Source organism: Watersipora subatra, chromosome 3, assembly GCF_963576615.1.
Source record: "Watersipora subatra chromosome 3, tzWatSuba1.1, whole genome shotgun sequence".
Lineage (NCBI taxonomy): Eukaryota > Metazoa > Bryozoa > Gymnolaemata > Cheilostomatida > Watersiporidae > Watersipora > Watersipora subatra.
Genome location: NC_088710.1, coordinates 48,064,600 through 48,079,453, shown reverse-complemented (window position 1 = coordinate 48,079,453; position 14,854 = coordinate 48,064,600). Strand labels below are relative to the sequence as shown.

At 35.0% G+C, this 14,854-nt stretch overlaps 1 protein-coding gene and 1 long non-coding RNA gene across 2 annotated transcripts in view; one reads left to right on the top strand and one right to left on the bottom strand.

The window, feature by feature from the left end:
• The first annotated feature begins 1,056 nt into the window (after nucleotides 1-1,056).
• LOC137391984 (uncharacterized) lies at nucleotides 1,057-3,597 on the top strand. Its single transcript, XR_010978195.1, has 3 exons — nucleotides 1,057-1,135; nucleotides 2,160-2,262; nucleotides 3,306-3,597. It is a non-coding gene; the product is annotated as an uncharacterized lncRNA (long non-coding RNA).
• Nucleotides 3,598-4,360: 763 nt separating this feature from the next.
• LOC137389869 (exportin-T-like) overlaps nucleotides 4,361-14,854 on the bottom strand; it is a 35,561-nt gene continuing 25,067 nt past the window's right edge. Inside the window, exons 16-22 of the mRNA XM_068076017.1 lie at nucleotides 14,413-14,543; nucleotides 14,011-14,165; nucleotides 11,516-11,705; nucleotides 11,068-11,154; nucleotides 8,645-8,793; nucleotides 6,535-6,708; nucleotides 4,361-4,830 (exon numbers count right to left, since the gene is read on the bottom strand). Coding sequence (XP_067932118.1) covers nucleotides 4,798-4,830; nucleotides 6,535-6,708; nucleotides 8,645-8,793; nucleotides 11,068-11,154; nucleotides 11,516-11,705; nucleotides 14,011-14,165; nucleotides 14,413-14,543 — 919 coding nt within the window. The 3' untranslated portion in view covers nucleotides 4,361-4,797. The remainder of the gene's footprint in view (nucleotides 4,831-6,534; nucleotides 6,709-8,644; nucleotides 8,794-11,067; nucleotides 11,155-11,515; nucleotides 11,706-14,010; nucleotides 14,166-14,412; nucleotides 14,544-14,854) is intronic.

The window sequence follows — 14,854 nt, the reverse complement described above, 5'->3', positions numbered from 1 at the left end:
TTTGGGTTGGCAGGCCTGTTTCAACTGTACATGTGTGACAGTAAATTACGCTTCATGATCTTTGCTTGTTGATTAGCGCTTTTGTATGTTACGTTGTGTCCGAGTTGAAAAACTTCAGTGTTATGCCTTTTTGTTTTTGCTTGCAGCTAATGAAATTGGTTTGTGCTTGGTGTGGTCATTGCTGCTTGCAATCTCACCATATGGGTTGAAAAGGGCGCGGTGGAGTTTTTTGTAGAAATACCAAAAGTAAGAGGTGATGTTTTTGCGTCCTTTAAAATTTTCTGATGAAGTGTTCTGCATCTACTCGAATGTTGGTGTCATATTTTGGCCTAAAAATTACAGACTGTATCAAAGTTTTTTAAGATTGGTTTGCACAAATTTCTGATAGCAAGCAGTTTGGTTTTTTGGACCTACTTTTTGTATGATTTGTATAAGCCGCAATATTATAGCTAGTTTAGGTTTAACACGCATACTATTATGGTTACCTTTTAGGCTAGCATAGCCAAATGTGAACTTAACTGACCGACATCTAATTAGCATTTAACTTAGTTGCCTTGATAAAGTAGAGTTGTGTGCTTTTGAGACAAATATGTTATTTATTACGGTGGCTCCGACACCACAATATTTCTACATTAAAGTTGGAGTAAACTGTTAGATTACATATAACAAACTATCAGCTTTTATAGTTTGCCTAACATGTTGACAAATGTACATGTATTAACAATGCTTGGAGTCATTTGTAAAGTTAGAATACATGAATTCACACCCGTATTTCAGTCTTTTTTGCCAATTACCAGTACGTGGAAATGCAGTGGATATTCATTATAATTTTGCTTTTTAAACGCTATAACTCCGTCAATATTAAAGAATACTTACCCATTTCACTATGTTCAGTAAGAACACCATTATTTATTGTTCGTAAGTCTTCCAGAGATGCTGTAGCGTGATGTAGACTTGCTGAATTCGTTCAGCATAATAAGTCAGCAAAGCGCTTAAGACTGACCTTATTGTAGATGTCTGCTACCGTGGCACCCAATAACCTGCTTATTGGTCCAGGTCTTATCATTATATCAACTCTGTGTCTGGGGAGTGCAGCTGTTGCTATTGTACTCTCTCGAGCTGATGGAGGAGTCAGGTTGGTTAGACTACTAACTATAACTAAACAATTAAAGTAGTGTGATTTTAGTAGCTGACTAGCGCAGAGGTTACTTCCTGTTATTTTGTTTAGCCAACAATTAAGGTCTTCAATGTGTTATGATGATAATTATTACAATTTTGTGTTAACACAGTATTGAATTCAAAAGTACAGGGTAGCAATAGTTCAGTGGTACACGTCTTTTATCGCAATAGATTTGCAGTTGCAATAAGATTTTGTTAGATATCGTAAGATCTTCTTGTTTTCAGCTCACAAACTAAGACTGTTAAAAAGCTGAGATATCACTTTCTGTTGTTGGCTGATTAGCAGTAATGCTTAAACCTCTGGCCTCTCTGTTGGTTGCGGTAGTTCATGTACAGACAAACTTCTTCATATGAATTTAATTTATTTCTGGTTCTTATTATATCAAGATAATGTTGGTTAAAGTAGGTTTATATGAGTACACAGTAATTTGGTAAATTCATTTCACAAGTACTTCAAGGATTAAGTCCAACATTTTTTTGTTGTTCTAAAATCTAAATCATCTTATAAAATTGGTCTGTTAAGGAAGTTGAATATAGAGGTTCGACTGTCGACATGCACTGTATTAGTGAACCCTTTATGTGTGTACTAATTTAGCCCTGTGGAAACGAGAGTATTGATAGGTCATTTTTCAAATACATGTATATGAAAATAGCTTATCGTTTTCTATAGTTTTTCTTGGTGTCTTCTTACGCCACCTTTAATTAGAAGTGAGGACATACATAGTATAATGGCCCAATTTTTCAACATATCTAGCACTTTTAAACCGTTACAACTACATTATGTAGTGGTGTACATTTGCTTAGCCTGTGGTGCTCAACTTGTCATCTCTCCATCCACAAAGTTGGTTATTTATGCATTCATTGTTTTTCCTATCTGCTAAGTTTTTGTCTAAAAGCCAAAGTTGAAAATTAGCTATGAGAGTTTGTATTCTTGTTCTATTGTTCACCAGATATAAATAGCTGGTGCTATTCAATTGTAGACTAACCGGTGTTGTCCTTGTGCCATTGGCTATCATAATTAGCCTTATATTATGGTTTTCACCTCAGGAATCTTTACAAGGAGACGCTGCTCTAGATATTACTGTAAGTATGCATCTGTTTATTCAGATGCTTTTGTAATACCTCAAGTTGGGTCCTAGTATTAAAAACAATAGTGTATGTTTCAGCTATGTTTTGGAGAATTACGATTCGCGGTAAGTTGAGTTTTGATCTGGGTTGTACTTGTTTCAAATGATTATTCGTGAGTAACTTACAATAACTTATGGACATGTGAGTCTAGTATTTGAATCATGTGTTGTTTCTTGATGGAGTTGTTTAAATATTGGTCAGCTTTGAACAATCATTTTGCTTCAAAAATTGTCTTGCGATAGTTTTGTATTTGTCAAGCCATTGTTTTTAAGTCTGCAAAACAATTTTCAAGGTATCCAGTACTTTTACCGCCACGTGTTAGTTTTAGTCACCTCCTATGATAACTAACTGTGGTGTAAAAATAAATAAATATCTAATAGTATAATAAATATACCATTTTTTGCGTTAGATAGTTGATATAGTAGGTCTTGAAGCTTTACTCAGCTGAGCTCAGATTATCATCATTCGTAATGTAGAATGTGCCCTGACGTTAACAGGAGATACAGAAACTGAAAAATTTTTTAATTTTAGTTGTGAATTATCTGAAAATTCTAATTTATTACAACTTTTTGCAACTGACGAAAAGTACTGGTATAATTATCCACAACTATTAGTCAGTCAGTAGCTCTATTTTCAAGCGCTATTGTATTTTTTTATCTTTTCAAGTAGCATGTTTTAGCAGTGCAATTCCAACCATTCAGCTTTGGTTAACTATATTCTGGAACTATTGTTGATTATTAATGAAACCTCTAGCAAGTATGAAGATTTTGTTAAACACTCAAATAGCTATATGTACAATGTTGATATACTATACTGTACAGCACATCGTATCAGTATGTTACAATGTATCGTATAAACACATCGTGTCCGTATTTAAACAGTTAGATCTAAGAGGACAAAGTGACAAGCAATGTCAAACCTTTTCAACTTTTTTATTGATTCTTGCAAATGCTACATATGCTTAGCCTACGTACCAAGGAAAAAAATTTTGTTTTTAGATTTATGATCCAACTTACTATCACCGAAACTTGATTCTGGCTTTACTGGTTATAACATTGTTGGCATCAATGCTGCTATATGCCATGTTTGAGATTCTACAGCCAATATATGCCAAGCCCCTCAAGAAGACATCGTATTGACTGCACCTTGCTTCAAATGTTCTATGTAATTTGAAGAGACAATGCATCTTTGTTAGCCTCATGTGTAAAGGAGCTGTTGCTGTGCCATCTTACCATATATGGGTGTCACCCATTGGTAAAGTAATTTGCTCGGTTACATGAGCTGCCTCAACGAAGTGTTGTGTATATAGCTAATAATAGCATTTAACTTTTGCTATAAGTTATTTATAATAAATGATTTAGAGTATTACGACTCATGGTCATGTTAAGTTTTGATCTGGGCTATACTTGTTTCAAATGGTTATTCGTGAATAACTTATTTTATGTAAATTATTTATAGTAAATAATTTATAATAGTTTACATAAAATATATATATAATTTATTTATTATCTGATCTTTATAATCTGATCTCATTCTGCATGTATGTAGTATGAGAGGCAGTGCAATTAGGTTACCTATGGAAACGCAAGCCAATCATTATTCATCAGTTACTGTGTTATTTAAATTTTATAATTATATAAAATTTAAATTTTATAGGTTTTTGGATATTAAACTTTCTATTTTATCATCAGTAATGTACGTGAAGGATTATTTATTGTCACTGTAAGTTAACGCTTTAACTTGTATATGAGAATGTTGGAATTCTCATATACAAGATACCAAAGTCTTTACAATTCAAGGAAACTGAAAATGAGACTTGAGAGCATCCTTAGTTGTCTGTTACACACCGAGTTACAACAGTTGGGTGATATGATCATTTAACTTATCCGCAACAGGAGCCATGTTTGTAGACTAATGAATAAGTGTTACATACTGTAACACACAAATATTAGTAACTCTGATATTGATGCAATGCTCGCATATAAAAATGTCATAAAACGTGATAACGCGACTCCGAGATTGAACACATAAGAAATTAGACATATTTTATTCATGAGAAATGGTCAATGTTTTTTATTGATGGAAATGACGAGAAAAAATATTTAAACAACTGCGTTTAATACTTGAGGTTCGTAACAAATTAAACAACCTAGACATGAAAAAATGCACTTTTTGCAGTGTGACAGTGAGAGAGAACATGGCTTAGACTTTGTGACACAGCCAACACTCATAATAAATGTCGCAAATGCCTACGACCGCCACATATAATAGACAGCCATTATAGAACAAACAGCCGAGCAGAAAACTAAAACTCGATCATGATAAAAATTGAAAAACTTCACTTCATATACAAACTATTATAAGAAATGCTTTCCGGTAAAACCTTAACAATCAGTGTATGTGAGAGCAGGTTGTAACATTATACGCATATATAAACATCAGCCGATTATAACCTAATAACAAAAACTGGCATTTTATGTCCTTCAGCTGCTACCTGGCAATGGACAGAGACCTGTAGAAAGCCTACAAAATAAAGAGACTTGTAATTGATAGCAGCAACAATTGTAAGAAATACGACAAAAAATTTCTAAAGCAAAATACAGTAGACACTCCTACAAGGCAAATAATCCAATCCCTAAAATGTTCACATTTTAGGGATTTCAAGTTATACAAACCGTAAAATACCTATAAATTGTCTAATCCTCGTTCCAACATCTTCCCACACTCACCCCTTTGGCACTTCAAAAAGAAAAAACCTAAATTAAACTTTTTAACTTAATGAATGTACAATAACTAGTACTATTGGTTTGTATTGACCACTGTTTTCCTTTTTCTTATCGCTTTCACTTGGTTTATGGTCCTTGATTACGGTAATTTTTACGTTAGGTTAAAGGGACACTTTCAATGTCAATTCAAATCAATTTTTTCACTTTTTGTAGATCCTAAGGTCTAGGTTGCAAAGAAAAAGTTACAATACGGTATGTCTAAAGTAAATTCAAACAAAAATATGTCTTTACTATAATAAGAGTGGTGTCTGTCCGTCATCTAGATTAGGGGTTAGAATAAAGAATAGCCTACAATGATACCCCAACAACATTCAGACTGGTAGACCGACACTCTAACACCTGCACCAATTGACTGACTTCAAGTATGCTTGAATAATTGTGCAGTTACTTATTCTCAGTGATTGATCGGCACACTTGACGATCTCCAACAGCACACTAGACTACCTGGGAACTAGTGTATAAAGTAAAGTTGGTGTGCCAAATATGGGACACCAGGCACCACAGGGTTAATAGAGATACCTCTATACATGTCCTATCTAACAGCTCACTAGACTACCTGGGAACTAGTGTATATAATAGAGATACCTCTATACATGTCCTATCTAACAGCACACCAGACTACCTGGGAACTAGTGTATATAATAGAGATACCTCTATACATGTCCTATCTAACAGCTCACTAGACTACCTGGGAACTAGTGTATATAATAGAGATACCTCTATACATGTCCTATCTAACAGCTCACTAGACTACCTGAGAACTAGTGTATATAATAGAGATACCTCTATACATGTCCTATCTAACAGCACACCAGACTACCTGGGAACTAGTGTATATAATAGAGATACCTCTATACATGTCCTATCTAACAGCTCACTAGACTACCTGGGAACTAGTGTATATAATAGAGATACCTCTATACATGTCCTAGCATTCTCCTTTTAGCGCAACCAAAGAAAAACATTTTTAAGGCTAACTATAGGACTCTCGATAATGCAATTGAATTTGAGAACTTCCACCAACTAATGTTATAAGGAATTTCTTATATAATACAAAGCAGAAACTTTACGTAAGTTCTTTATGTTATGTGGAATTTACGTAAGAGAAGATTTACGTTATAGGAGCGCCTAGTGTACCAATAGAAAACTAAGATGTATCACATAAAACCAACTAGATGCAGTTTTAGGGAGAGATGTAGGTATATTGAGGTAGTTACCAAACAAAAACTCTTCTTCGGCATAAAAACAAACTGCACCAGACCGACTAAAGTCACGAGTAAACAGATACTAAAGAATAAGCATGAAATACAGTTCTTTAAGCCAATCATATCAATGTTAGATACGATATTTCCTCGTCTCCCATTTGATTGGCTACCCATGACCTCACAGCTGTCATCACCATACAGTGGTCAGTTTATACTGCTGACTATCCAGACCTTACCTTCAGAGACTCCTTTAGAGTTTTCTGATCAGCGGGGAGGGAAGCGCAGAACTGTTGAGCTAAAGAGGCATCGAGTTGCAGACTAGGAAAATAGGTTTCAAGAAGGAAAGATATCAAATCAGTTTTCTGTTTTGCGTAGATAATATGCAGACAGGCAGCGATATCTCCCAGTAGCTACAAATCACAACAAAATTGTTATTGGCTTATTTTTTTCTGCTATGCGCTGACAGCAACATTTCATGCATTTGGCATCGCTGTTACCCTTTGCTGCCATTCATAAATTTGCATGCAAATACAAAAAACATTTTTAAACCTTCAAAGACCTATACCAACAATATTAGGTAAAGCGAACAAACCAGATAAACCACGCCTGTTGCTGACTGTGTAAATTAGTTGTTCGATTACTTTTTTGAAATCATTTCATTTTTACAAATTTTTATATAACATACTAATTACCGACTTGAGTAATTACGACACAATCTGTACTACTATTTAAAACTAATATTTGTGCGTAGCATGCAAGTGCAAGCTGTATGCGTGGCTAAAAGTTTTGCATTCTTTACACGCAATTAAGGCCTTATTTTGAAAAGCATTCAAAATAGCTTTCAAAAATGCATTCAGTTTTGCTGCCCCAAAATTTCTTTGGATGTTAATATCAATTAGTTCAGAAGATTTCAAGTCAGGAGACACTCAAGATGATAAACAACTAGAAGTTAAATGTGTTAAAATGAGAGCAACAATCAGATTACAACTGAGAATTGATGCCAAGAAACAAACAATGTTAAACAACTTTTTAAAGCTTTTATTACGGTTTCTACATAAATTATAAACATTGTTTATGTCACTAAATTTTAAATATATATATTTATAGCATGTAATAAAATATTATTATGTAACTTATACATCTGCAGACTTGTATCGTATCATTTGATAATGCCATAATGCTCATAACTCATCTTTATTGCACATAAAAGCCAGTTTTTACTGCCAACTGCAGCAAACATGAATCAACAATGAATGAATGAATGAATGAATGAATGAATGAATGAATGAACCTCGACAATGAGGTTTTATGCAACATAATTAGATACATCTATAGGAACCAGAAATGCATTCAAATTTAGCATTTTAATTGAAAATTTTTAGCTCAAACTAATTGCAGTTCAGATTATAAGATCTTTATAGATTATTTGCAAAAAAATACATCAGCATGCTAAGAAATTCCCAGCTTTCCAAAGCATATTTATTCATTTAGGGCTCCACAACAAATTGGAGGTGAGTTATAGCAGCTTTCATGAGGCCATGTCTGACGTCCAAATTACACTACTGATAGGCTTGGTTTTGTGGGCGCTTCAAAGCTGTAAGCGCCCGGTCACGAAAAGGTTAATGATTTGAATAATTAATCTGGTTATTTTAAATTATTATTTACAATTTATTGCTTGGTTAGTTTTGCAATAGAAAGACTAGAGAGGCTATTGTGAGGAAGGGAAAATGATGCAAAAAAATTCCACTCAGTTCTCTAGATAAGCACTATGTACTTGGATCACGCTTAGCCTCGTTCATAAAATCACAAAATTCTGATTAAAGCTATTTCATGGATTGCAAAATAAATAATTAACGAGTTGAACGCGAATTAAATTACAAAATTAAATTTGATCTACCTCCGCAGATAGCACAACAAATGAACATGAAAGGATAGCAAATCTCCAAAAGACATTTTTCAAGGTACAAGCTCTCCATTGCACATTAGAAAATTTCTGTGTTGGGGTTATTGCAAGTTGGCGGTTCAACCGTATTTATATATCTGAGTAGCTAATTAAAACAGAAGAATTATTGCACCAGAATTTCACTAAACCTAAATAATGCCATGTTCCATACAATAATATCATAGCTCTATTTTAAAGTAAACAATAACTTTTCTCACTGAAAGCTAATATCTCCAGTAAGATTGTTTGTAGTAGATACAAACTAGAGACTTTTTACCAGCATGAACTAAACACCTACAGTCATTCCATTGTGCATTGTGAGAAGTTTTAACATTGGCTTTGAAATTATCCAGTGCTAATGTGATGAACACCTCCAAACTATAAGTAGTAGCAGACACTCGTACCAATACTGTTTGTCCATCTTGCCAATCAAAGCTCTCTTTGGTAGGTGCAAGAATACAGGCTGGTACTATGTTCTTTCGAACGTATTCATCAAAGCCAGGAACTCCTTGATTACTATCGCTCCACTGCTCCACCAGGCTTTTCAATATGTCTGTAGATATGAAAGAAATAACAGAGCAAATGCCTCAAACATTTTGTCTGCAAGCTGACATGAAATCCTTCGTATTGGTTACCGTTCAATCGTGAGGAAGGTCATATCTAACATAAATCAGCTGACCATTCGGCAGCATAAGCAATATCTGAAATGGATGAAGGGTAACATCTGGTGAGTGCCTCGAACGTCATGGGTGTTATTTCATAGGCAAGTTAACTCTAGTAGGCAATGCCTTCAAATTATTGCCTCTAGTAGGCAATGCCTTCAAATTATTACCTCTAGTAGGCAATGCCTTCAAATTATTGCGTGAGGAATAATAGAAGTGTAGCTCAATGATGACACGATACGAATATCTTAACCAGAAACACCAGATACCAACCATATATGCGAACCTACTATAACAATGTTATAGTGCTCTGCAACAAAACTTTGTCAAATTAAACCAAAAAAGCATCTATGTAATAAAATATTGTAATAGAAACAGTTGAATAATGATATGGTAAATAAATGTTGTACAAGAAAAGGCAACAAACACAAATGTGACCCCGGCCGTCAGAATGTACAATCGTGCGGTAATTGCATTGTTCACAATAGCGCGCTAAGCGTGCTTTACGTTATTATATGACTCGCCGTCACTATTTTAGTAAACAGTGGTTTATAGTGCATTCAACCCTGCTCTTTCACATGGTTGTGTTTATTTTTGTGTCTGACCAATCATAAAGCCAGAATTGCCATTGAACTATACCCATATCGGTGGTTGCTATGGAATTTTTCATAACCCAAGATCATAAATATAGGCTCTAACTGCAGATGCGCGCATGTATGTGGCTATTTCCTGTTTTAATACTTCAGGCTAGAACAAAATAAAACCATCGCAAAAACTACGGCTAGTTGATGCTAGATGAGTATTTCTAGTTAGAATCTGAGTCAGCTGCCTCAGATCATAGTGAAATCGACGATGAGGATTGTAATAATAGGGCAACCTTAGAAATACAGCTGCTTGCGCAATATGTGGTGCTAACGATAATGCGAATGAATTAAATCAAATTACAGAATTGCAGAAATACAGAAAATAACAATCAGCCCATCATTGCTGATAACATTCCCATTCTAGCGGTTGACATCAAACTAATAAGTGGGTGCAAATGTAAGGAATTATGCGCTAGTTTTATGTCATCTGAACAATTAAGCCTCATTAGAACTGTGTATCAAGGATTACCGAAGGAAACATCGGATATGGTTGTGTTGGGGCAAATTGCCAATAGCATAACAAACAAACCCCTCCAATGCGGTACAATAAATCTCTGCAGCGTACTCGTGCTACACTGTGTGAGTGTTAAACTACATAAAAAGAGCTCTAGATCGAATGGTCACTTGATGAGTTGGGTTGATATTTCCGCATCCTGATGCCCTCTGTTGTCACTTTTCATTGACCTTACCACAACCTTCTTCTGTATAGGTGGACAATTCTGAATACACTTCCAACTCTTTGTTAAGTTGTTGGACTGTCATTATATGCAGTCATAGCAATATAGCTTGATGAAAAATGCCCAGTTTGAAGCATACCCTTTTAATGAATATCTCCAGGACGGTGAGCTTTTAGCCACATAAATTGTTAACATTATCATGACCTTTGGGAGGTCAACCGTCAATCGAATTGAAATAAAAATGCAATGATCATTTTTGTCAGGGTTTTATTGTGGAGAATGCCAGGTTTCATCAAAATAGGTTGAGATTAAGTGGTTGGTTGCTATGGCATTTTGATTTGTAAACAAATACCCTGATTTACAGTTCATGAATCACCAACTTTATCCTGCTTAAACTCAAAACAAGTTTTAGTTCATCACGAGACCTTCTCTACTAAATCTTACATAACCTGGGCATAAATAACCCAATTTAAAAAGTTTAAAATGCATTAAAATCCTCAGAATTTGCTGATTTTAAATCTTTAAATAACTCAAAAATGTTGTTTTAGCACGATTGTACATTCTGACTGCATGGGTTACAAATGACTATAAACAAATATGCATACAGGAGACTATATGCAACTGGCGGGTTATGGCACATATGACAATGTCTAACAAAGAGCATTACAGGGTGCCCGTTAAATCAATCATAAGGTTGGGTATGTACAGCAGAATTTAAAACCTGAACAGCAATATTATGCTTTAGGCCTCTATAGAACATAAATTAAATTAAAATATTTTTGCTTTGTCAAACACCTTCACAGCTGTACATTGCACGCTCGTTGTAAGAGGTTCACAAACTTACTGAAACAAAGTTTCTGTGAGGACGGATCAGGCATGTCAGAGCAGCCTTGTATTATAGTTGTAAGTATCTTCTCCACATTTGAGCTCTCTGCAACAGTCATAAACATTCTATAAGCCCTGTTATCTATTGGAATTGCAGAACTACAATACAGCGATTTATACTAACATTGCTTCTCAGAAGCCGGCATAACGTTGTCCTTCCATTTAGTAATGCTTATTATTTCAGTTACACTTACAACTTCGAGTGCTGCCTAGCAAGTCTAAATGAACATTAGGAAACAACTTGAAACTCTATCAAAAGGTGTAAAAATCTAATTTTTAAATGTTGTCAAATTTAATACAAGCAATATAGCTTAATATATACTAGATATAAGTTAAGATATACAAGCTTAATATTTACAACCCAACTGGGTTGTAAAAATCATAAAAAGTTGTAGTGTAGTACTAACCTTGGCTCCTAATCACCTGGCTAAGTTCCGAGTTAACCAGATTGGCTAAAAATGTGAAATAGCCTCGTCTCAGCAGTTTCTTATCACCGAGTGTGACTGTATCACGCGCATCGACTGGAGCATTGAGCACTGTGAATATCGTGCCTACGAGGGGCATAAAGGCCTCTTGTAGAAATGGTGATAGAGTACCCTGGAAGAATAGAAAATATGAAATATTAAACTAAACTTCAGGATGGTTTCTAAAAAGTTAGTGTTCAGGAACATATTTTTCCACACTTAGCTTTGTGCGAAAAAAGCTACTTATTTCACAAAAACTAAAAATAGAATAGGACTATAATAATTTTGTTAAACAACTGAATCATCAATATAACTTTTCTCAATAAAAGCTGGTGACTGGTGAATAACATAAAGAAGTTATCACCACATCAAAACTTGTTCTGCCAACTTTCAAAACACAATAAAATCGACAGTCAGTTTAGTTTTTAAAATGAAGAAATCGGATATACGTAGAAGCTTATCATAAACATTCAAGTTGGAGGACATCAATCATTACACATTTCTTCAATCATTTCTACAAATAGCTACCTGTGTCTCTGCCAGGATTATAACTTTTGTTAGCAAACCATAAATATATTTGATAATGTTACGAACATTATGTGTATGATCTAGACTCAACACTGATCATTATAAAGATTGCAATATCTACAGAAGCATCTAATAAGTTAATATTAATTAATTCCTTAAAGGTTGACTTGCAACAAAATTCACATTACAGGTATTTAGTATCAAAAGATTCACCATGTCTTACTCTGTTGCGTTGTAGGTGCCAAATATGTGGAAATGTGATTACAAGCTCTTAAAAGCTTGAAAACGAAAAGCCGCCGTAGATTGGAATCTGTTTATTTATCTGATGCAGTCATTACAGTTTGGTTATTGTCTTGTCACACGATGTTCTCATGTGAATTGAAAGGCCAATAAAAAACTCAATATAAAACTTATCGTAGCACTAGTTTATGACAAACACTTCGGGTTTTACCGAAGACCCCGTATCAAATATAAATGCTCGCTACTTTACAGTTTGTTTTGGCTTGATCTAATCGTCAAGTCGTAATCTGATCATGTGACCCAATACTTCGCAAACAATTTTTGCAGCACTTTTCGATTATCACAGGTGACCAACAGGCTCGTCATGATTATCAGACAATGATATGTACTCCTTCGAGGTAAGGTTAAAAAATTAAATGAATTTTTACGGTAAGTTATAAGATATCACTGCTAAAAGTGACAGCATTACAATGACGATAAAACAGACGCGTAAGAACAATTATAGACATGGTTTTATTGAATGCGTGAAGTATATTTGTGAAAATATTTCGACGAATAAGGTTGCATGAAAGTGTAAACAGAAACCATCTACCACAGCTACGTCACATTTGAGCCGTTTTGGAAAGAGAATCTAAACTACGGCGGTCTCGCGTGGTTGCGGGCGATTAACTGTTCGTTTTTGAGCTTTAAAGAGCTTGTAATCATATTCCCACACGTTTTGCACCTACAACACAACAGAGTAACACATGGTGAATCTTTTGATATCAAATAACTGTAATGTGAATTTTGTTGCAAGTCAACCTTTAATATTTATTTAACTCCCTTACACCCTTATCATAGACTTTATATGTATGATACACATCAACTATGCTAAAAACAAATGTCTGACAAACCTGTCAGATCACCTCAAAATACTGTGTGTATAGTGACACTTACCCCAGTATACTGTGTGTATAGTGACACTTACCCCAGGATACTGTGTATAGTGACACTTACCCCAGTATACTGTGTGTACAGTGACACTTACCCCAGTATACTGTGTGTATAGTGACACTTACCCCAGTATACTGTGTGTACAGTGACACTTACCCCAGTATATTGTGTGTACAGTGACACTTACTCCAGTATACTGTGTGTATAGTGACACTTACTCCAGTATACTGTGTGTACAGTGACACTTACCCCAGTATACTGTGTGTATAGTGACACTTACCCCAGTATACTGTGTATAGTGACACTTACCCCAGTATACTGTGTGTACAGTGACACTTACCCCAGTATACTGTGTGTATAGTGACACTTACCCCAGTATACTGTGTGTATAGTGACACTTACTTTCGGAATTTATTAGTCTATTTCATAAAACAAGACTCTGATATGGAACTGTGAAAAGTTGGACCAAGGCAGTAGGTCCCAGACCAGTTCTAAATGTTCATTTCCATCATGCTTTCGAAAGATCCATGACTGCTATAAACTGTACAATAAACTTTACTGAGTTGTTTGTTCTGTACGTTATTCCTGTGAATTCATTCTATGAGTAGCTTGTGAGTCAACTAATCAACAATTTCAAAGGATGAGTTAGACACTTGAAGTCACCATATTATGACACTTTGAGATGTTCAGGCTATGTTGAGACAATAGTTTAAAAACATTGGTTAGCCAAAACTCACCTTGAACTTGGTGATAAGCTGATTGAGCACTGGAATAAAGTCGAAGAGTTCTCTGGCATCAGGAGTAGCTAACATCAATTGAACCATACCAGGTACAAAGGTTAGAATATCCTCCTCCAAACACACAACCATTCTATGGAAGAGCTGACGAACCCCTGTGAATAAACCACTGTGCTTGCAAGAAGTGGTATGAAACAAGGAAGTGGCCGTTAACTTACCATCATCAACTTGGTCAGAAATCATCCTGATGCAGCAGCAGAAAGTTATGAAATATTTTGTTGAATCTCACCCCATCTTAGTGTTTTGAATTATACAGCACAAGTTGTACATTAAAAAAATAAAATATTATAAAAAATATCTGCTTTCAGAGAATGTAAGATAAGAGGGAAAACAAGACGCTACCTTGCTGTAGAAGGTAGCGCTGACTTGGTGAATCGAGGGCCCTCATAAACTCGTCGAGACACGAGGTGAACACATCAACGCAGTTGCATATTTTCATAGTCGCTTGATTGCTGAATCCCTTGCTAGCTCGACTAAAATGTTACAACCCCCATACATTGCTGGTCTATAAGCAGGTTTCTTTAGCAAGGGTCATATTATTAATCAGTCAAAATCAAGGTACTAAGGCTAGATCAAGAAATCATTGGATGAAAGTGAGCTGCGCAGTCACCTGCCACAACTGTCAAAAAAAAATTAAGGGTTGTTGTTTGTCATTCAATTAGCGATGATTATGGGCAGATAATTGATTTCTTATTATGAGTACGAATAAACAGTAAACAATAAATAAACAAATAATAAACAATACACAATAAACAAAGGGGGGGTGAAATATTTAACGAATAAC